This window comes from Chinchilla lanigera, unplaced genomic scaffold, assembly GCF_000276665.1.
Source record: "Chinchilla lanigera isolate Chin_1 unplaced genomic scaffold, ChiLan1.0 scaffold00078, whole genome shotgun sequence".
Classification (NCBI taxonomy): Eukaryota; Metazoa; Chordata; class Mammalia; order Rodentia; family Chinchillidae; genus Chinchilla; species Chinchilla lanigera.
In genome coordinates, this window is record NW_004955479.1 from 3,031,258 (window position 1) to 3,053,987 (window position 22,730).

Sequence of the window (22,730 nt, forward strand, 5' to 3'; positions counted from 1 at the left end):
AAACCTCAAGGTAGATTCCCCAACCTTCTCCTTAGACCTCTGAGAATGCAGCAGGCAGAGAAGTTCCTTCGAAAAGACCAGAGTTGTGCCGAGCAGAGTTGTGCTAAGTGACATTCTGGTACATGATTCCTTATAAAAATTATATTTAAGAGAATTAGATAGAAACAAATACTTGTCAGTTAACTTCAGATAGATTCCAAGAGCTAAGAGGTACATGGCAGTAGAGCAAGGTAGGAACTTAGCTTATACTCCATCAGAATAATAAAACTTATTCAAACAGCATAAAAAACTCAGTGACATAAATATTCAGCCATTTGCAGAAGTGAGTTTAAGACAGAGTTAGTGGCTGGGGAACTGCATGATAGTACAAATTAATGACTGTAGCCCCTTAGAATCAATCTACTCACTTCAGAGCAGAATTTGTTCTCAGAGCCAAAGCTGAGCTCCATCCACAGGAAAGGGTTGATGATGTGCCGCTGTCAAAGTAGCAGATTAGAGGTATGGTGGGAGACAGACAATGTGCTCATTGCAAATCTGGAACCCCAAAATGAGACTCATTCCTTAAAAATATTTTGATCTTGTCCCCTAATCCTCAGCATCTTTGACCCAGTCAAAAGTTGGACTCCCTTCAGTCAAAACAGAGCTTATTTCATGTGGCCATAATTAAATATTTGGAGGAGAGAGTGAAAAGGAAGAATTCTCTATTATCTGTCAAAATTGCATGATGTCTTGAAATGGAATTATGAAGTATAAAGACTGACTTCTAGTTGTTGCTTTTTGCTTTATTTTTATTTCATTTCTATGGATTCTCAGGCTATTTTTTAGTGGGTCATAATTGTATGACTGGATCTTGGATTGAATGCCAGTCTGCAGAATGACTATACCAAAGAAAACATCCTTCAGTAGTATACATTTATCATAAGAGTCTAATAGGCGTATGTTATCCGGCCAGTCTCATGTATTCCAGCCTTAGAAAGCCATTACCTTCATTCCTCTTTAGACCTCCTCATGGTCATGATACACACTTGTAATCAGAACATGCCTCTAATCCAGTCTAAGACAATTCTGGAACACCTGCACCAGGAAAATTGTTTTCTATTTTGTTCTGTGAATCTGGAACCACATCAGAAGGTCCTTAGGAGTTATTCAGGTCAAGATCAGTTTTAAGAAAGGTATTTGCTTATAATCTGCCTGACATTTTTCCAGCTCACCAAGCCTGCCCTTTTTGTATTGGCTTTTGGAAAATTCAGAGTTGTTTTAGATACAGTTATTACTTGCCATGTGAAAACATTCATTTTGATGAACATTTATGTGAAATCAATTTTTGAAATTACACATATTGAAATATACAAGTAGCAATGTTAGTTTCATGCTGTAATTTATAACAGTTTTTCCTTTGTTTGGAAAATCTTAACAGAGCTATTGGCCAAAACCAGTCATGTTGAATTGTGACTATTTGTATATCTTCTAAAATATCTATGTGTCCACGTTGTTAATTATGTAGAGATGTGGAAAAATCTACAATCATAAACGGAGAGATCTCATAGCATATATGAAAACTGAAAAATTAAAAGTTAACTTCTCTACTCCAGAGCACAATATTTCAGTTCTTGTAACACTGAGTGACAGAAAAATGTGATCATCTATGTAGCCTGTATATTTATAGCACTTGATTCCAGCTCCCCAATTAAGCCTACTTTCTATAGTGAACATATTAAAATATAAATTATTTTTGAAACATTATAATGTTTACTTGAAAGCCTATATTTACATGTAACTTAATATAAATTCAGTTATGGAAAAATCCTTTATTATAAAACATGTTAAGTAATATGATTTTATTATATAAAACAACACTGATCTAATAGGTTACCATATTTTATGGAGTCCAATTGTTCTTCACTACCTCTTCTTAATTGTAAATATAATTCAATTTATAGCAACTTCACAAGAAGAAAATAAGCAAACAAAAAAGGTAAAAGGAGCTACCTTGGATTAAAATGGCAAAACATATTGTCACTTAGTTATCATATTTAAACGCTGTAAAGATTTGTACTGTTAACAACATGTAGCAGCTCCATTCCTCATCTCATTGTCAAGTCATCTGCTCCTAAATTTAGAGAAGCATTTGTATGTGTCAGGGCATTTAGTGTCTGTCTGTGACTGAAGTGACTATTTTACACAAATGTCTGGAGCTTACTCTCTCTGTTGTTAGGCATAACTCTTTCCCTAATGTCTCCTAATGACTGGGTTTTATTGTTGATAATTATTATTATTACGCCCTACAGGTAACAGAACATTAGTATCGCTAGCAGCTTTTTTTAAAAGCTACATTCCAGTTAGCATTTCAGTTAGACTTTAACAACCAAATGGGCCTCTGATTTTGAGAAGGACCCAAATGGGCACATTTCCACACAAGATCAAAGGAAAGAGGCAGTTCATTCTCGACCATATAGGTATCAAGCGTTTTTATTGGCATAACATTTCCAAGGCTTAAAAATGTAGTTAATTCCTTTCCCTCCCATTTAGAGCCTCTGTGTGTATGTAAAGTAAGGTACTATTTGGCAACTCAAATAACAGTTGGATAGCCATGCTGGCTACTGATTTTTACAAATGAGTTCAAAGAAATAATAACCATGTAAACAGATTTTCATGCCCACCATAAATAACACTAAGTCTCCTGAATATACTAAGACCTATTCATTGCACGGAAATAACATGGTGCCCGCCGTGCAGAGCTGGTCTCAGACAATGTCTTTGAAGTCACTTCATTCCCATTCTTACTTCAAGTATCTTAGACATGTGTCTTTATATAGTCCTCTCGAGGGCGGGGACCATATCTGAGTTACTCCACGTGCTTCCCGGTGCAGAGAACACTGAAGATTACAAGATGAATATTATTAAATGGGAGAAAACACTAAAATTTTATTTGACAAGGTTCTGCTTTATATTGGTTCTCTTCTGCTTTTTCATTGCAAGAGGATTACAAGAATTCTTGTTCACTGTAAAATTGAAACTTAAGTATAAACAATAAAAACAAAAAGTCCTTCCCTCTCTTTTGCAAACCATCTGCTGTTCGGTATATAGCTCCATTTACCTATATTCTTGACTTTAATCTTATGCAATTAAAAGTATTAGGCTGTCAGCATTTCTGGTCACTGGATTTATGTAACTTTGGGCTATCTTTACATTATCTTACTTCTTCATAAACATTTAGGAAACAGTAGTAGTTTATGAAATACAGTTTAATCTACAGTATGAACATTTTTTCCACCACTACGGAATTCTTATGTTCAGCCTTTCACTTCTATTTTGCCATAAAATTCTAGAAAGCATGGTGTTCAAGGTTGCTCCCTATAAAGAAATGTGCAACCTTAATCTAGGGAGGAACAAAATAATACAAAGTAGAATACACTTGGCAGTTTAACAAAAATGTATTGAGTGTACGATGCATGACAGATTCTGTGCCAAACATTATTCACTTAAATCTCTGACCTCAGATAATGACAAAGAGAAACACATAGGTCCCTTCAGTACAATATGTTACCACAGTTACCCAGCCTTCAGTACAATATGTTACCACGTTTACCCAGACTCTGACTACCTGCTCACGGGAACGAAAGAGGCTGGGGATAGAAAAGTGCTACTCCCGAAGTGGCAAGAGGGTATTTGGAGAAAGCCACCTGCAGTCAGAACTTGGGGATCTTGAGCTTTGTGGGGCACGGGTGTAGCTTAGTGGGAGAGTATACAGCTGACATACAAAAGGCCCTGAGTTCAATCCATACTGCGCACTCACACACACACACACACACACACACACGCACCAAGTAAGACAGCAGACAATGGCAGGATGACCATTACCACCGTTATCTCCCGTTCTATTTCCTCCCACCTCCCACCCCAAACACACTGCAGGGGGTTGTAGGGGAAAGAAGAAAGAAGCAAAGCCTTCCTTGTAAAACAAAATTTTCATTTTGTTAGAGAAGCTGTGGGAAAATCAATGATGATGGCGACTAAGAGGGACTTGGCTTATTATAGAAGGGGTTTCCAAAGGAACTGCAAGGTGTGAGAACCAGGAAAGAAGCACAGGCATGACAACTAATATCTCACCCCAGGTTGATGGTACAGTCAATTCATGCTGATGAATGAATGGCTGGCATTTAAAGGCTCCCTTGTTATCATTTTTTATCTGTCTCAAATGGTCTCGATTATTTTCCTACATTATTTCTGAGGACGAATTGTAGAATTTGTCTAGTTCCTCCCATATCCTGCTGCTTACCATTGAAATAGCACTGTAACCATGAGGGAAGCTTTGACATGATATGTGTTTGCACAAGCGTGGTATTTATTCATGTATTGTTTTATGTCTCATTGAACTTCTGACGTGTTCCTCACTTGCATCTCATTATTGAATTTAGTCAAGTCATTTTGTATTGTAATGGGATGTTTTTAAGTGTTTAAATTAATTATTCATAGATTGTAGAAAAACTTTATAATTTGTAAGTATCAGCTTTACAATTGAGAGTCTTATGGTATGCAGTCATATAACATCACATAATTCTTTGCTAATATCCTGGAATGAAATATCTCATAATCTTGTTTTTTTGTTTTTTTTCTTTTTTTGGTACCAGGAATTGAACTCAGGACCTTGCTCTTGCCAGGCAGGTGCTCCTACCTCTGAGCTATATCCCAAGCCCAATATCTCATAATCTTAAAGCAGTTTTCATTCTTGAAATAACTTGTATGTGCTAGTAGTATAGCACACAATACGACTAGATTTTTAAAGTGCTCTTAGATTTAATTGCATAATAACATTATGGGGGATTTTTATTATCTATATTTTGACAAATAAAAATTGAAATAATTCATAGATTTGGCAGCTTTCTGGATTCAGTATCAAGAAAGTAGAGATTTAGCAAAGGAATCAGGAAAATAACTATTTCCTGCATAATTGTTTTCAAAGAAAGCCACAAAGAGACATAGTGGCATAGGGTCCATTGTCCAGTCACTAACAAGGGTGTGTAACAGTCCATCTCAAATAGTGTAGCAGAAGTATTAGCACTTTAGGAGGCATTAGCTTGGCTTCAGAGACTGGGGGAGACTCCGTTGTCTCATCTTCCTTTCTCAGAGATCAATAGTGAGCTCTAAACATAGAAATAAATCATCCACCTCCCCACTGAGATCTGGCAAAATGTCCATACTCCTTTTTCAGTGAATGCTCTGCATTTCAGCAAATGCACTGTGGTATATATTTTTGGGACCTATATATGAATCTTATTTAAGACTGTCACCAGGGATATAGCTCAGCGGCCTAAGCACCTGCCTGGCAAGCGCGAGGTCCTGAGTTGGATTCCCAGCACCAATTCAAAAAAAAAAAACAAAAAAAAAACCTGTTGCACATATCTACCCTTGCATTATCCAGCATTTGTAAGGTAACATTAAACTCAATCTTGACATCATACCAAATATTAAAATAATGTCTAAACATTTTCTCATTTTTATTTTATATGTTACTAGTATGCCGACTGTCCAGCAATTGCAAAAGGCAGAACTTAAATCAACATTACATAAGCAAAACTGACGGTTTTTGTCTTCAGAACTCTGGAATAATATTATTTTAGGGTTGAATGTTATACTTATACTTGAGTGTTTTCTTCAGTAAACCTCCAGAAGGTTGTGCACGAAAGAGTACAAACCTCCCCTGAAATAGACGAAGCCTTCGGGAACACGTTGCGCACCTCGCCGGCCTGTTACACGTGGAGTTACCGTACAACCGAGTAGAGGAGGAAAGAGCTGCACATAATCGAAACTGCAGCCCTGGGATTTGGGATATTAACGGATGGCTAACAGCAAACTGAGCTCTAAATTACAATCCGTGGAGAGGCTTACCGTGACTTGCTGATTTCGCTGCCCTTCCTCCAAGAGCTTGATCAGGAAAAACCAAACCTCCTGAAGCACAGGAAAGCAATTCATTTCTCTGGGGGTAGAAAGGTGTAATTGGTTTGAAAATACATTTTGTTATCTTTTTCGTTCAAAATGCTAAAACTTCAACATTTTTATTAATATAAAGTAATGTATGTTGATTATACCAGAAGGAAAAAGTCAAGATCAAGAGGTACAAAATATGGGTAAAATCACCCGAAATCCCTCATTAAGTCAATACCGTTAACATTTTGGTGTATATCTGTACAGATTTTCTATTCTAGTAACTGTTAAAATAGATCATGTTCAATCACAATGTAACTAAAAATACTTACCTCCTAAATACGTTATGTGGGATTTTGTTCAAATGCTCCATTTTTTTTAACTAGTTTCATTGTCTTCTCTTATATGGAATCAAAAAATGTGGAACTAAATCATTACATAGCACTGAAAAGTATAAGAAAATTTATGTGACCTAGTATTACTTCATTAGTCATAAATAATGGTTTATTGTGCCCAGGTATTGGCAGAAGACAATGCTTTATAGTTAAAACATTCCAACATTAAAATTATTGAATTCATGATTTGCTATTCTTTTTTTTTTTTTTTTTGTATTGGGAATTAACCTCATGACCTTGCGCCTGCCAGGCAGGTACTGTGCCGCCGAGCTATAGCCCCGGCTCTGCTCTTCAGTTTTAAGTCACCCAAAATATCATTAGCAGCATTTTCTCTTCTTTTCTCCTTGTGCTATTTCCCAGCTGCCCTCTAATCTCTCTCTTGGTCATTACCACACTCCCCTACTCTTTGGTGTTGACAAACGGAGTTCTGTTAGCCCAATTAAAGCTGAGAATTATAGGCTTCTATCAGGACATTTTGTCAGATGAATTAATTACTCACATATAAATCCCAAAAAATGTGTAATGTAAAAGGATGGAATTGAGTGCCTGAGGGTGGGAAGCTGTGAAAAACAAAAACTCTTTATTATAAACCCTTGTACACATTGTGAATGTTTATAATAATACCTATGCAAAAATGAAATTAAACCATAGCTATACATGTAGCTACAAATATACAAAGTTGTCCGCTTCGTAAAGGCTCAATAAACATTTTATAGTATACTAAGTACCCAGAGCAGTTAAACCACAAACTGTATCAGTGTCACTTTATGTATCTCCAATGGAAGAATATTTTTTTCTCTGAATATAGTTTTGGTTGCCGTTCTACGGAAGGGTGCCATAGCAGAATTAGAGTACGTGCCATGTTTAAGTCAGGGATCCGGCAAAGGCACAGCAATGTTTCTGTGTTGTGGTATGACATCAAACTACGTATCAGTGTGTCTCACTTAAATACACACACACACAAGGCAGAGTGGTGGAGACATCATCTGAGACAGTCTCTTAGGCGCATTTGCAACACTTACACTGAGGTAGAAAATTACAGGAATCATAACTTGGACCTTGAGTTTTTGGAAACATAATTACCCTGGTTTTTGATTATGTAAATCGTATTTGTGCCCTTTGGCAACATCTGTGTGGCAGAGGTGCATTCAAGTCTGAGTGTTAGTTGTATTGATCTCTATAGGTCTCAACATTGTCCTTGATTTTGTCTCACTATTTTCTTGCTCTTTATTTGCAGGTAGTGAAATCAAAGTTATCCAAAGAATATCACTTTATTAAGATGAAAAGATCGAAGAATCATATCGTGGGAAAATATTTTAGCAGTCAAAGCAAACCACAAGAGCAAGACTCTATAACCAATTTGGAATCACCGTATCATGTCCAAGGTCCAATAAATCAGGTTTATTCTGAAATCTTGCTCAGCAGGATGTGTGCCAGTGGAAGGGTCACGTAGACTTCATGAAAGAGAACTGCACTTGGGAGTTACAGACAAGCCACTCACAGGATGATGATCTATGACCCAAACAATGTGTCTCATATATTTTGGAGTGAGCCCGTGCTTGTGCACATGAGCACATATATGCACACCAATACATGCTTAGCTAAAAAAAAAAAAAGCAGTAGTAACACTTATCTCCTATAGCCTTACAAAATTAATATTTGAACTTGAACAGTTAGTTGGTTTCAGAGTGAAAGACAACTAGGAAAAAGATTACTTGAAATATGAACTAGGACCACTGTGGGCCAAGAATTGCATTGTGATAACAAACAGAAATATAGACACTTGAATTACATGGGAAAGAGGCTAATGCTGTTTAGTATTGTGTTATCTTCTCTGTAGTACACTAATATTAAGAAAGCAAAGAAGCAATTACATTCCACTTGAAGATAGGGATTAGACTTATGTCTTTTACCAGGAGAAAATACGGTATTTATGATGGCTTAGAGTAAATTTGTGGATTTAATGCTTATGAAAAACATTTCTTCTTATTTTTTTAAATGTAGTAATTAAAAGGAAAGGAACAGAAATGATGCTCCCCAGGGAATTTGAAAAGATCCTATAAGAAAGCTAGAAAGTGAAATATTTACAGTTGAAAGATCAGTATATTTAAAGCCGGGTGTGGTGGCGCACACCTGTAATCCCAGCACTCGGGAGGCTGAGGCAGGGAGATCATTGCAAGTTTGACACCAGCCTGAGCTATAAAGTGAGTTCAAGGCCAGCCTGAACTGCATAGCAAGACCCTGTCTCAAAAAGACCAAAATAATAAATAATAGATAAATAAATTGGTGTATCTAACTACTCACTTTTCGTGTTTTTCATGAACATTCCCCCTGTCCTGTCTGTGAGTGCTGAGGGACAACTGCAGTCTGAATTGATGAAATACATGTTACTGAAGTGAGGAACAAAATGTAGTTCCTCATTTATTCCTCTATTCTCGAACTCACAGCGATCCTCCCGCCTCAGCCTCCTGAGTGCTGGGATTATGACATATGCCACTGCACCTGGCCTTGTTGATGATATTACTTAATAAAGCTTTTGTTTGCCATTATGGACCTATGTAATGTAAGGTTACAATCACATTTAATGTAAATATTTTGTGAAGGATTACATAGCCTCAATGCATAAGCATAAAGCACTTATATATATCCACAAATAGTGCTATAGTTACCATCTGTATTTTTATTTTCTTGAGGAACTGAATCTAATCCAAATTTAGAAATGGCATAAAAACTTTTATTAAAACTGTATCATACATGTAAACATCTAATTCAAATATTGAAAACTTTCATCTCTTTAGTTTCAAAATGGTAAATAAATTACTATACAAATGCTTTTTTGTGGGAGAAGCTATTGTTACATTAGCATTTGAAGGATTTTTTTTGAGGAAAAAAATGATAGGTTTATCCAATATATAACTGAAATTACTAAATGTACAAATACCTCAATTTCATTATCATACAAAAGTGAAACTATTTTGAATGATCAATTCTTTAGTTTGAGTACCTAACTCTTCGAATACTCTATTTTTATATATATATTTATATGAACATAAACACGAATGTATATTTAACTGTCTTAAATTATATTTAAGTGCAAATATTGTTTGATTAAACAATATACATATATATTTTCCAATGATAGGTATTTTTGAAACAATGGTACAGAATTACTTAAAAATGAAAGATTTTTCTAGTTATACAACTAAGTGCATCATTTTTAAGTTATCCGAGATTTTTTAATGATATAAAATGTTACCAATTTATGCAGCCACTTTATCATGATTTAATGCATTTTATGTTCTATATCAGTATTATAGTCAGTGTGTGTTTCTTATAATTTACTGTTAATCTAATTGTAATAAACATCAGACAGAGGTTAGTCTGGCATTTACCTCTTCGCTATTGAAGTAATAATAATTTTGGAAGCAATTGTAATGATATTATTAATAAATGTCTTGCTAATTATAATCTGTGTTCAGAAAGTATCATTTTTCCTTTTGACTACAGGTATACAGCCATATAAACAGTGACCACTTGGCAGGGATATTATTACATGCATTTAAGTATTGGTGTGTGATTAAATAGGATTAATTATATAGTTCTTTCCAACTGTGATATTCTGTAAGTGTATGATCAGATGAAATATCTGCTGCATAATGATCAAAGCTTTTGAACATAGTGTAGTGACAAGTTTTTGTTAAGTTGTCACTGAAATTCAAGGAAATAGTTTAATTATTTCTTAATTGAAGAAATTACATTTTATTTTACTTTGGGGAAATAGTTGCATGTTTATGTATATACACATGTATTGGTATATATTGAGTGAGTTCCCAGTTTGAGTGGAAAGAAAATAAGAGTAGGCATTTTAGAATATTTTTAGGTGTGAAAGTTACAGGAAGTGTATTATTTTTGGTAAGAATTGATCAGTATCCAATCCAAACTAAACTAAACTTAAGAAAACATTTATCTTACTAAAAGTCAAGAAGAATAACTGCATAAACATTTCCAAGTATTGTTGACATTGTGGTGTACGTGCGTGTGTGTGCGTGTGAGTGTGTGTGTGTGTGTGTTTAAAGGCACAATGTACTTTTGCCAGTAGACAAATAAGATCTTGTACAGACACCTGAAAAAGAAGAGCTCACCACTTCTTGGTGGATTGGTTGACATTTGAGTGATTCAGTCTTTTTAATGTTAGTTGCTTGTGTGCCCAGAATTATTCTCTCCAGAACATGACCACTTAGAAAGTATTGGAAGCAATCACTGGCAAGAGTCCCAGTGAAGTTAACGGAGGTGAGGGGGTTGTTATTCTGCATCAGAAGTTCCTTCTTTTAGCTCCATTTCATCAAAAGAATCCAAGAAGAGGAACTGAAGTGGATCAAAACTTATGTGTCAGTGAGAGTTATTTCTAAGTTGCAAAGCTTGGCATGGAAGAGGGAGAGGTGTTTACTACAGTAATAAGGTTAAGAGCCTAGATAGATACTCTGGGTTAAGATCTTATTAAATATTGTCTTACGGTCTCCTTTGTTTAAACAAATACTGAAACCATCATCATCTAAAATTTTTCCCTGAATTTTCACCTTTCAAAAATATAAAAACATGGTCAAAATCAGTGGATAATATTATAAGCAAATAAACATAACTAAACTCACTCATAATTTAAAGATGAGTTAATAACTTAGGAAACATGTATCCAAGTACAAAATAATAGCACAGCAGATTCCACCATTTTGTTTGAGTTGAGGACTAACCATGCGTTTTTCCCAGAATGTATATTTAAAGTTCAAGCATCTGTGACTACTCTAAGAAAGGAAGGAACTTTAATAGACCATTTCAGCTTACAGGGATGAACCAGAAGTTGTCAGAAGTCCCCAAAGACCTACTAAATACAACAGGGTACCGCAAGCTCCTGCAAGTGAGATTGTGTACTTGGCAACGTTTCCAAAGTTTCATGCTGTCAAAGAGCCTTTTATCATGTTTTTATTGCTGCAGTAACTGCTGTTATCAACTTCCATATTTCTTTGATGATTCATTCACTTGCTGTAAGGGACTGTAGAACTCATGTTTTCTCTAGCTGACATGGACCATGTAGTCCTCCTAAAATGGTGCTCTACTTGTTTTCTTTATGTTCCCTGAAATATAAAAAAATTGTTTTATTGCTCTATTAAATGTCAGATCACTAGGCTTTAGTATACAATTGAAATACTAATTCTTAAAACTTAGCATGAGCATAGTCTGTAAATCTAATATAAGTCAGCATAATTACCTAAACACAGCTAATAAGAGGAAAAGAACATCATTAAGAGAAAATATTATAAAAGGACTTCTATGAGGTGGTAATACTTAGGTAGATTAGGTTTAGAAGTTGATTTATGTTCACTGGCATTTTAGCACAAGTCTGTAGCACTCTGCAAAGAAACTGTTTTCATTTAGTTTTTAAAGACTTTTTCTGACTGTGTAATACATCTGGGAAAAGTATTGCATTTTGGATTATGTTATGAGTAGACATTTAATATCTCTAGCCAAGTTATTTCCTTAGGTGATTTATGTGTAACAACATATTATTCTTTTTATTACATGAGATAAAAAATATACTTCTTGTCACATGAAAAAGTAGTTTATATGAAATCCACTATAACGTTTAGATATATAGTATTTGAAAGCAAAGTAATTACAGCTGATTACTGGTGCATCAAAATCCAAAACTCTTATGGTTTCATAAATATAAAATGTGTTCAGTTGATTCTCAACTACATAGTAAATTTTTGTTATCTTATGGTTGGTTGGTGAAATGCATCAATTTGATGCAGCTTTTAGCATTAAGCTAGATGATTTAATAGTGATGGTATATTATATATTTATATATTTTATTTAATTGTATTTGTTTTCTTTTTATAATCAAATCTGCTTAGAATCTACAGACTGAAATTGAAATGCATGACATCAAGGTGGACATTTTCATTTTCATTAAAGGCTCTCATTTTTTATTTGGCCCATAATTTGCATATTTAAAAAATTTAATGAATTATCCTTGGATATTAGAAAAAAGTTAAAAACATTAAAATAAAGGTCACATATGATAGAACTCGTGATGTACATATATATCTGCTAATTACCATTTAGTTGTAAAAGTTTCTTTGTTCTCTGGGAGGTTTTCTTTCCTATGAAGATGAAGGTCTGAGTTTCAGAATTCTTGTGTCTCCTTTCAGTAACTACATGCATATGAGAAAATGATATAAAATACCAATACTGAATCAAACGTAACCCAGGTTAGTGGTCCATAAGGACCAACACAATCACAGGAGAATTTAAAGGATGCTGCAGGCCTTCATTCTAGAAGAAAGACTTATGCGCACTTTCCAGCTATCTTTGACAGATCCTGGACATATCTTCAAACTTTGTTCTTAGCATGTAAGTCATTTTGGAGGAACTGATTGCCCATCGATAAAAAAGAAAAAGAAGCAGGAGAAGAAGGAATCTTTGACTTTCTATAATTGTCTAGATCTTTTATGCTGTTTGGCCAGTTAATCTGGCTGTTAATCTGTATGTGTGATAATTAACTTATAAATGAATCTGCACCAGGCAAAAAAAAGAATAATTTTAAGTACTTCATGTGCCAAAAATAATGATAGTCTAAATTAACTAAATCGCTGATGAATGTGCTTCTAATACTGTATTCACTGTTTATTACCAGGAAAAACAGAAAATGAGCTCTAATCGTCACTGTAGTATATACTCTGGAGAAGTTGTGACAACCTGTTTTTTACTAACATGGTTGGTTTTCACGCAGGGGATCATTCGTCCACCAGGACAATTCCCACTTGTCCTTACCTTTGAACTAGAACTTAAGCAGTATTTTTTGTGTGCATTTAATATGTAATACAAGATACATTTCAAAGCTTATGTTTTACGTTCTCCTTGCCTTAATTACATGTAACATGAAGCATATGTTTTGATGGGCATGAGCTCTCTAGTTTTACAGTACGGTAAAAAAATTTATGAGCCTTTTGTTAAAATTCATTGCCTATGTCGTTAGCAGAACATGAAATTGTTTGCAGCTACTTTGTATACTTATGAGATAAAATTTGGTTTGAATTACAAATAAATGGAAGGAATTGAAACAACACCTTTGTAGCTTAAAATGAATTTAGTCATCACCTAACCCAGATTTGTGTCCAATGATTTCTACCACATGTTCATACATACTAGAGAAAACCTGATATTTGTTCATACTTGCCTACAAAGAATACCTATACTGATGAATACATTTTCTATGCAAAATATGTTTTTGAAGGGTGTGGATACAACCCTTAGTACAATTTATTCCTGCCAAGAACAGGAACAATTTCAGTAAGACAGAGTTTTCAGGGCCATGTCATTTGTAAACACTCAGATCTCTCTCTTGGCCACCAGTCTACAAATAAATTGATACTTTGCATCAATTATTTATTCATTATGAGATGGGGCTGATACAGATATTGTATCCTGTGTTCTGATTTCCCAGAAGAGTGGGTAATCTCAAGTGGGTGATTGGCTTAAGTGGTGTTTTTATGATTCCTGGCATCATTGTAAGTCTTTGAAGTATTGTCTTCCTTGAAGTCAATTTCTCTTCCAATGGAAGCATCCCTGGGCAGTCATCTTTAATAAACTGTTATCAAATACAGTGAAAATAAATGCCTGCCCTTCACTACTGAGAAGGGAATGGTTATGTTGCTTCTGTAGACAAGAAAGTCAAAATTGTTGAGCTACAGCCAAGCCTCCTTTGGCTTGTGTCTGGCAAGAGTGTGCCCCAAATAAGGAACTTAAAAACAGGAATTCTGGATTATTTCAGCAGAAACACATGCATACTCCTATAAACACATATACATATGTGTATATATGTATAAAATATGTACACATTGTGTGCATATGCACTTGAACCCTCACAATGAAACAAACAATAGAGAAGTACCAAACAATCTTACAGCCACTGAATTAGTTTTTAAAAACTATTCCCCGTAGTTTTGATTCATAGCAGTAGGAAGAACCTTTAGAATAACAGGTTCCATATCTCCAGGTGCCTCTGCCAGGTGCTTGTCTAAACATGTGCAGAACGTGATTCCAGGCCTAAGCCAAGCAGTGGCAGAGCTGGGAGGGGATGTCGGGGCGGTGACTCCCAGGCTTCTCTCGAGAGGTGACAGTGACTGAACTGTTGGAAGTCGCGGAGGTGGGAGGATCCTGAGAGCGTTCGGCCTGCAGAGTAACAAGCACTGCAACTTTTACAACTATAAAGAGCACAGTAAAAGGAGAGTGGGCAGTTTTGTGCTCTTCTGAAAATGCACAGGTTGATAAAGCCGATCTGTGGGAGCTGGCTTAGGAGAGACCCTTCCTGCCTCATTGCCCCATCTACTCACAGCTTCTCTGTCTCTGATCTCACGTGACTCTCACAATGGCAAAGTCATGAGGAGCAGAACAGCAGCAGGAGCAGAACGGAATCCTAGAAGCTCACAGAGAGCACCAGGGGGTGGAAAGCACCTGGCAAGGTCCCGGCTCGATGGCTCATCTGTCAAGCCCCAAGCTCATTTTTATTTGCCTTCTACCTGATTTGTCACTTTTATTTTCTGTTTTTGTGACTTCCATGTCCCTATGTGTATCATTACGCTGTCACCGAATATTCTTATTTATAGCCACTTCTCTATATTCTGCCTCACAAAACTGAGCTGCTCAAGGCTCAGGATCGACCCATTCATCTTTCTGCCCTACAGTGTTTTACACAGAGCAAGGACTCAGCAAATCCTGTGCTGTCTGGCTCCTTCTCTGCTCAGTGCTTCTCCGTAGCTGCTGTGGTTAGCAGGGACAGGGACTTTTCTGTGGTTCTCTTAATACTGATCGAAGTGTCCTTTCTTCGTGTTTCCTTAGTACGCTCTGCCTACCCCTCGTGCAGCTTTGATTTCTTTCTGTCTGCTTGAGCTTGCGCCCCTTAAACTGTAAACTCCTCAAGGAAGAGATGGGCTTTTTGTTGTTGTGGCATTGTTCTTATTTCTGATTTTTAACTGCTTTATTGATACAACTTACCTACAATAGAGTTTACTCTTTTAAAGTGTACAAGTCAGTGGTTTTCACATATTTCAACTTACAGTAGCCTCAAGTTAGAACATTTTTATCTCTTCATCGAGACACATCGCAGTGAGTCTTCACCTTGCTCCCCTCCACTTCCCAAATTCAGACAACCGCTGATCTACTTTCTGTCTCTATAGTTTTGCCTCTCCTGCACCGTGTCTTATGAATGGAGTTATACAGTATATGGTCTTTTGTGGCTGGTTTCTTTCATTTAGGATTATTTTGTTCTAAATAATAAACTAGTTTCTTAACATTGGAAAAATGTAATGAAGTTTTATGAAATGAAAAACTAAATGTTCTAATAAATGTTAGCATTTCCTGGGGTTAGAAGCTGTGTTCAAATCAGAACTTGCTAAAAGGCTTTGAGAAAACCTTATGTTGAAAATAGCAGCAGCACTTGTTAGAACCTCCCTTAGCTAGTGCCAGTTGTGCGTTCCCATTGTGCCTGAGGACTGGAGTGGTAGCTGGGGAGGATGGGAGTCAGGGAAGCTCTGCTTCCTCTGGATGGGGAGGCTGCTGGGAGCACAAGATGCTGACGGCGCCTAAGGTTTGCAGCTCATGTAGGTATAAGGTGCCACAGATCTCCTCTTTGCTGTGTCCCAATTCATTGTTATGTCAGCAGAAGAGGATGCTTTCTCTCCTCTGCCTTAGCAAAGCTGGAAGGGCTTTGATGAAGTCACCTTCAGGTCTAAATAAATAATCAGACCTCGTACCTCAAGTTCATTACAGAGTCTGAAGTTTTAAGAGAGGGCAGAGTAAAACACTCCCAGTTGTGGAATTTCAGGCATTACTTATCCAGTCATGAAGCTGTTGGAGTAAGCAGGGGCATCACATAACTTACACCCAAAATTCTGCCATTTACACACCAAGATTAGGCAGGATTAGGGTTAGAAACTGCACTGATAGTCTCATTCAGAACTAGCAGCAACTGTGCCTAAAGCATGGGGGAAAATGTCCATTCAGGCCCTCCTTGCTGGCGTGTATACCAATGGGGCATGACTTCAGACCTAAGGAAGTACTTCTATTAGCTCTTCTTTCCTACCATACTGTTCTCAAGCACAATATTAATGTAACATCAAAATTCATTTTTATGTCATAAATCTTCATTTTTATACATAATAAGTATATATGGAAGCAAAGCATGTTTAAATAGAAGGACATAGTGGTTAAAAGAAGTATTGGCCATATTGTAGTAATTTGGCAAACAGCTGTTTTAAGTTAACATATGTGTATTCCCAGTCTTGTGTATATGAGACACAAGTTAATGTCAACAGTACATTAACAATGCAACTGAATTTAATTATGGAACTGAAAGTATTATGGGTGGAGAGATCACGTTTGCACCAAAAAGCATAGGTAAGGAGGCATCTGTTTCTGTTGAGTTTCAAATAGATACTTGCATCTTCTCCACTCACCAGTTCTATACTTTTTTTGCAACAGTGGTTAACTAAAAGATTTCTCTGTGTATTCTTCCTAAATGAGATGCAGTTATATTCTCCAGCAACTTAATTTTGCAAGTGGCTTTATATGTGCCTTTGATGATTTGTGTCTAGATGTCTTCCCAAAGCCTCACACACTCATGGGACAGGCTTCTAGAGTTTTTGACTGATCCATGGTCCGATGCTGGGATTATGGGTGTGAGTGCTACACCCACCCTGGGGGCAGGAATACAATATAAGGGAGAAAGGGGCTTGCTCTTGCTTCTCCTCCTTTTTTGCTCTTGTTGCTTTTGCAGTTTTCCAGTGCCATGAACTGTTGCCCTCTGGCATGTGCCACTCTGCTGTAGAGCCAGCCAAGTATGGACTGAAACCTCCACAAACTGTGAGCTAAATAAACCTTTCCTTCCTTCATTCTGGGTGTCAGGTATTTTGTCTCAGAAATGAGAGAAAAGTAACCAAGGTAGTGCTGTTTAAATATGAATCCTGAATATAAAGGGCTGCAAAGCATGAGAATGATGCATTACACATTCAGTTGTGTCTAGAATTAAGGGGAAAAGACTGGCTTCCTTGAGTGCCACGTTCTTTATTTCACTAGGTACTAACCCGCAGGTTCTCTTAAGATGCTAATATCCTTAGAAAAGTTGAGGTCACTAGGCATTTACACTATGAGTGAATCAAATCACCTTGTTCTTCTCCAAAAAGTTGGCCAAATTAAATGCACTGAATAAACAAGGGGGATAGGACATGGTTTTCAAGGGAGACCTGCTGGGAAGAAGATTCCTCTGGGGAAAGAGAAACCCTAGAAGCAAAGGGACATTGGCTGCCAATGGGCCACTGTCACAACTGCCTTACTGCATTAAGTTCATCTCTGAAGGCTGAGCTTTAAAATCACTTCCAGTTGAGCAAGGACTTGGCATGTAACAACTCTGAAGACTTGCTAAAGGGTACAGGTTATTTATCTGCAAAAGTGAAGATTCCAGTGATGACCACATTGGAGTGCACCCATCACCTGTCATCTTGCATTTCACCAGCTCAGTACATGCAGAAGATCTAATAAGCATCACATTCCGTGTTCCCAACATTCTGCCATTTGCTGGTTCCCTCTGCTGCCTGGAGCAGGTGCTCTCCTTCGCCACACTGCACTCTGAAGCCGGAGGCTACTGCATTGGAGGCAGACAGTTTAGAGGGTTACCACACACAGGAAGCATTGTTAAAATGGAGTCAGGCCCTTGACTAATGGTGGATGGAAATACAATGTTGATGTTCACCCTTCACACTTAGAGAATTCAAACAAAGTCTGTGTCTCCGTGCAACCTGACAGATGGCACCTCTGTAGTGATTGCAAGGTCAGCGTGGCCGCACTGGGGAGCCAAGTGTCCTGTGTTCACCGTCTACTCTCATGGTCTGAAAAGGAGTATTCAAACGAGTGTACAGCAGGGACTACCCTCTCTTTTTAGACTCTCTGAACAAATGACTGCAGATTATTTATAAGAGAATATAAATTAATAAAGCTTTTATATATAAATTAATATAGCTTTACAATACAAATATTGTAATATACAATATAAATTAATAAAGCTATTAAGCTTTAAGAAGTGAATAATGAGAAATAAAAGTAAAGAAAAATTTCTTGATGAAGCCCCTCAAAAAGTAGGTATTATGGTTTGTGTCTGGATGTCCCCCCAAAGCCTCACGCAGTCATGGGGCAGGCTTTTAGAGTCTATGACTGTTCCATGATCCAATGCTGGGATTATGGGTGTGAGTGCTACACCCAACCTGGGGCGGACAGTTTGCATATGTAAGGGAGGGAAACAGGCTGCTTGCCGCAGCTCCTCCCTTTTGCTCTTTCTGGTTTTGCTGTCTTCCACCACCATGAATGGTTGCTCTCTGCCATGTACCACCCTGCCTTGGAGCCAGCCTAGTAGGGACTGAAACCTCCACAGACTGTGGAGCTAAATAAACCTTTCCTTCCTTAATTCTGGGTGTCAGGTATTTTGTTTCAGCAATGAGAGAAAAGTAACCAAGACACTAAGGATGTTAGAGAATGCAATGGTGACACTTTATTTTTCTTAAAGACTTTTAAAATGTGGTTAGATCACTGTCTCTGGCCTCCAGAGAGGTAAGGTAGTTCAGTAAAAAACCAGAAATGTTACCTAAACAGACTGGGCTCCACTTTGCCATGTTTGTTTTCTGTATCACTCTATAAAATGACCACTGGGAAAACACCTCTTGGGTAATAAGATTCAAAACCAAAAACAGTAGTAAATCTTACGGCTCCAGAGGACCAGCCTTGTGTCTATGTGTGCGTGCACAGAACCCCAGCTGAGAAGATAAGTGTTGTGTATCAGTAAAAGAGAAAAGAAAAAGGAGGCGACAGAACATGGGAACACTAAACAAAGGAAAGGGATGACAGCAAAAGGAATTACATGGAGAACGAAGGAGGGGGGCTTCAGAACCCTAAAAAATGGGCTTCAGAACCCTAAAATGATGGCAGGTTGCAGCTGGTGTGATTATTATCGGTCGGGTAGAATGGTCTAGAATTTAACCACAATTTCAGCAAGTAGACCTTAAAGATGCTATGCTAAAAACAGGCAGTAAAAACAAGCTTCAGTTGAAAACTGAAAACTGCTTATTGTACTTGTCATATCACCCAGGAATGAAAGCTATTTATTCTGACTTAAGTGTTCTCAGTGTATAAACTTAACACTTTAAGTTGCCAGCTATTCCAGTGAATATTACACTTTATGGTCATGGTCCAGCTTTTTCCCAAAGATACTGTCCCAATCAATAGCTTTATAATAAAGACAATCAGTCTAGAACCCTAAATTAACATCTAAAAATTAATTTCAAGTGCTGTGAATTGTTTGTGTGCATTTTAAACAGCATCTAAATTCGGTAGCTATGATTTGAAACTGGCATCACAACATGCTGCCAGATAGTACATGCAACAGAGATGGCACCTGGACATTTACACTGAAGAGCAACTGCTGCTCAGAAGTGTTCCAGCATACATCCGCAAGACACGTCCCAAGCCTTGTCTGGCTGGGGTCCTTATGCAATAACCCTGACAAGATCCCATGTTTCCCAACACTGGATACTGCACATGGGCTCCTTGTCCACTGTCCTCTCTTTGTGCTCCTGTTTCAAAGCACCAAACTCTGACACTCTGCATTAGTGAGACAAAGATGGCTGAAGCTGCTGCACAGCCAACCTGGTTGCATGGTGTCAGAAAAAAGGACTGCGGTGCAGCTGTGGGAAAGTATAGAACTGCATACCATAGACGAGTTCTCCCTGGCTAAGCTAGGTGCTATTCTAAGGATTTCACATGAGAGAAAGTTTCCCCAAAGGACTTAGGAAAGATAAGGTTATGGGAGGCTTAATAACAGAGATATGTCCTGAGAAACACATCATTAGGCAATTCTGACACTGCACCAACCTCATAGAGTATATTTACACAAACCTAGCTGGTATGGCCGACTATGTATATGAGCTATATGGTATATACCATAGTGCATACGGCCCATTGTTGACTAAAACATTGTTATGCAGAATATAATTTTGTTAAAAAAATTTCCAAGGAAGTGTTCATGATCAAACAAAACAAGGCTTTTATTTGTTGGATTCTTCTGAGGCCTAAATATCTTCAGTGGAGGGAGAATAAGAAGTTTGAAAGAGTCACACAGTTCAAAGTAACTAGATAAAGAATTTGAAAAGTGTTGACCCATTTGCTTATGTATTCACAAATTAAATAAAATCCTCCTAACCAAAACAGTCTTTTTTTGATCTATTAAATAAAAATGTATTACAAAATAAGTATTATAATGTGATTTTTGCACAAAATGTACACATGCAAAGACAAAAATTAAAAGAACACACACTAAAATGTCAGCAAAAACTCCTTGTTATGGAGTTACAAAAGATATTTCCTTTTGCTTATCAGAATATTTTAATCTTTCTATAATAAATATGTATTGATGCAATTAATGTTTTTAAACAATAATTAAAATTTTTAAAATATAGATCATATGGAAAAATAATAAAAATGAAAATGTTTAATAAAAATAAGATTATAACATAAGATTTCTTCCCATTGAATAAACATAATCAGTAGCAATGGTTTGTCTATGACCCATGTCTTTATTATTGAATTTGTTGTCAAAAGTGGAAGATTGAACACAAGTATTTGTTTTTGTTCATTTCCAAAAGTCTACTATAGTATAGTCATAGTAAATTAATTTTAAAGATCATACATCCAAAGGACAAGGAAGAGAAATATAGTAATAAATTTTTGAAAGCTGAAAAGCAGATAACTGACCAAAGTGTAAATTATCAGATCCAAATAACCAATAATCCAAATAAATTCTGACTTAAGTGTTCTCAGTGTATAAACTTAACACTTTAAGTTGCCAGCTATTCCAGTGAATATTACACTTTACTAACTCATTAGAGAAAGCCAGCAAGCAATCTACACAATGGCACAGAATTTCCAAGCCCCAGAACTTGGTGGTACCACAATCCTTGTAAGTCAAACTGAAGGTAGAATTAAAATCAAAAGGCTTGCCTGAAAGTCTAGTGAATTGTTAGATGTCAAATTCTTCCCCCAGGACAAAGAGTTTAACAAGTGTACCACTAGACCCTAGTGAAACACATGTATCCAGTCTTCGAAAATGTAAACCCAGGATATTTGGGCAAAAGGACACCAAAAGTGAGAATAAAAATATCTAACTTTAAAAAAATTAGATAGTGAATGCTAAGACTTTTCAAGCTTTCTTCTTTGATACAGAAAAAACAGCCAATATCATCAAAATAAGAGACTAGACTATTCTCCTGTGGGGAAATGGGTCAGCCTAAGAGACAAGACATAAATATACTAAACTGAAGATTCACCATTAAAATGAATTATCAAAGTGACTGTAAAATAAAACCCAGAGCTGATAAAAACCCACCCTCAAGTTCAGAATTTCTATTCAGCTAAGTGTTCCACTTACCGTCAGAAGCAACAACCAAACTACCAAGGATTACCAGACATCAGAAGCATTCTTCTAAAATAGTAGAGAGAACCCAAACAGGAGGAAAAAAAAGAAGGAGGAAGAGGAGGGTGGAAAGGGAGGGGAGAGGAGGAGGAGGAAGAGGGGCTTGGTAGAAGCAAGGGGAAGATCATTTCTTTTTTTTTTTTTTTTGGTTTTTCTCCGGTAAAGGGGAACTGAACTCACGACCTTGTGCTTGCCAGGCAGGCGCTTTGCCACTGAGCTAAATCCTCAGCCCCTCCTCCTCTTTTCTTCTTCTTCTCCTCCTCCTTGTCCTCCTCCTTCTTGTCCTCCTTCTCTTCCTCCTCCTCTTACTCCTCTTCCTTCTTCTTCCTCTCTCTCTACTCCCCCTTTCTCACTGGGAATTGAACCCAGGGCCTTCATACTGAGCCATTTCCTCATCCTTTCAAATGCTTTTTTGAAAAACTAAAAATATTTTTAAAAAAATACTTTTTTGGAGTCTGCTACAGCAACAGAAACACCAAAATGACACCCAGGATTTGGAGGCAGATTTAGTTAACATTAGACAGGCACTGACAGGGTCGATTGTCCCTTAAAATGTCAGGCCTCCACAAGATGGCTGGGATAATTGTACTATTAATTTCTATTGCTTTCTTGAAAGGAACAGCTGATATTTAATTATTTGATCGTTCTTGCATGTCTGTATTTGTTTATCTGAGTAACCAATACGAAGAGAAGAGTATGTAATGCAACAACCACTGTTAATTTCTTTTCACCTTGTCTGAAATTCTGTATTGTTTATATTGTTTTTATGTTGTTTTGTTTATGTCTGTGTGTTTGTTAATATGTTTTGGTTCTTTTATCTCTAAAAATAAAATTTTTAAAAA

General features: G+C 36.8%; 1 protein-coding gene and 1 long non-coding RNA gene across 3 annotated transcripts in view; one reads left to right on the plus strand and one right to left on the minus strand.

Annotated features, from left to right (window-relative positions):
* Cped1 (cadherin-like and PC-esterase domain containing 1) overlaps positions 1-8,183 on the plus strand; it is a 257,384-nt gene extending 249,201 nt beyond the window's left edge. For both annotated transcript variants that reach the window (XM_005402311.2, XM_005402312.2), the window contains one exon: positions 7,558-8,183. In XM_005402311.2, coding sequence (XP_005402368.1) covers positions 7,558-7,773 — 216 coding nt within the window. In that variant the 3' untranslated portion in view covers positions 7,774-8,183. The remainder of the gene's footprint in view (positions 1-7,557) is intronic.
* A 1,915-nt stretch (positions 8,184-10,098) lies between these two features.
* The window catches only part of LOC106146446, a 24,086-nt gene continuing 11,454 nt past the window's right edge, over positions 10,099-22,730 (minus strand). The window contains exon 3 of the long non-coding RNA XR_001230880.1: positions 10,099-11,449. This is a non-coding gene — a long non-coding RNA (uncharacterized LOC106146446). The remainder of the gene's footprint in view (positions 11,450-22,730) is intronic.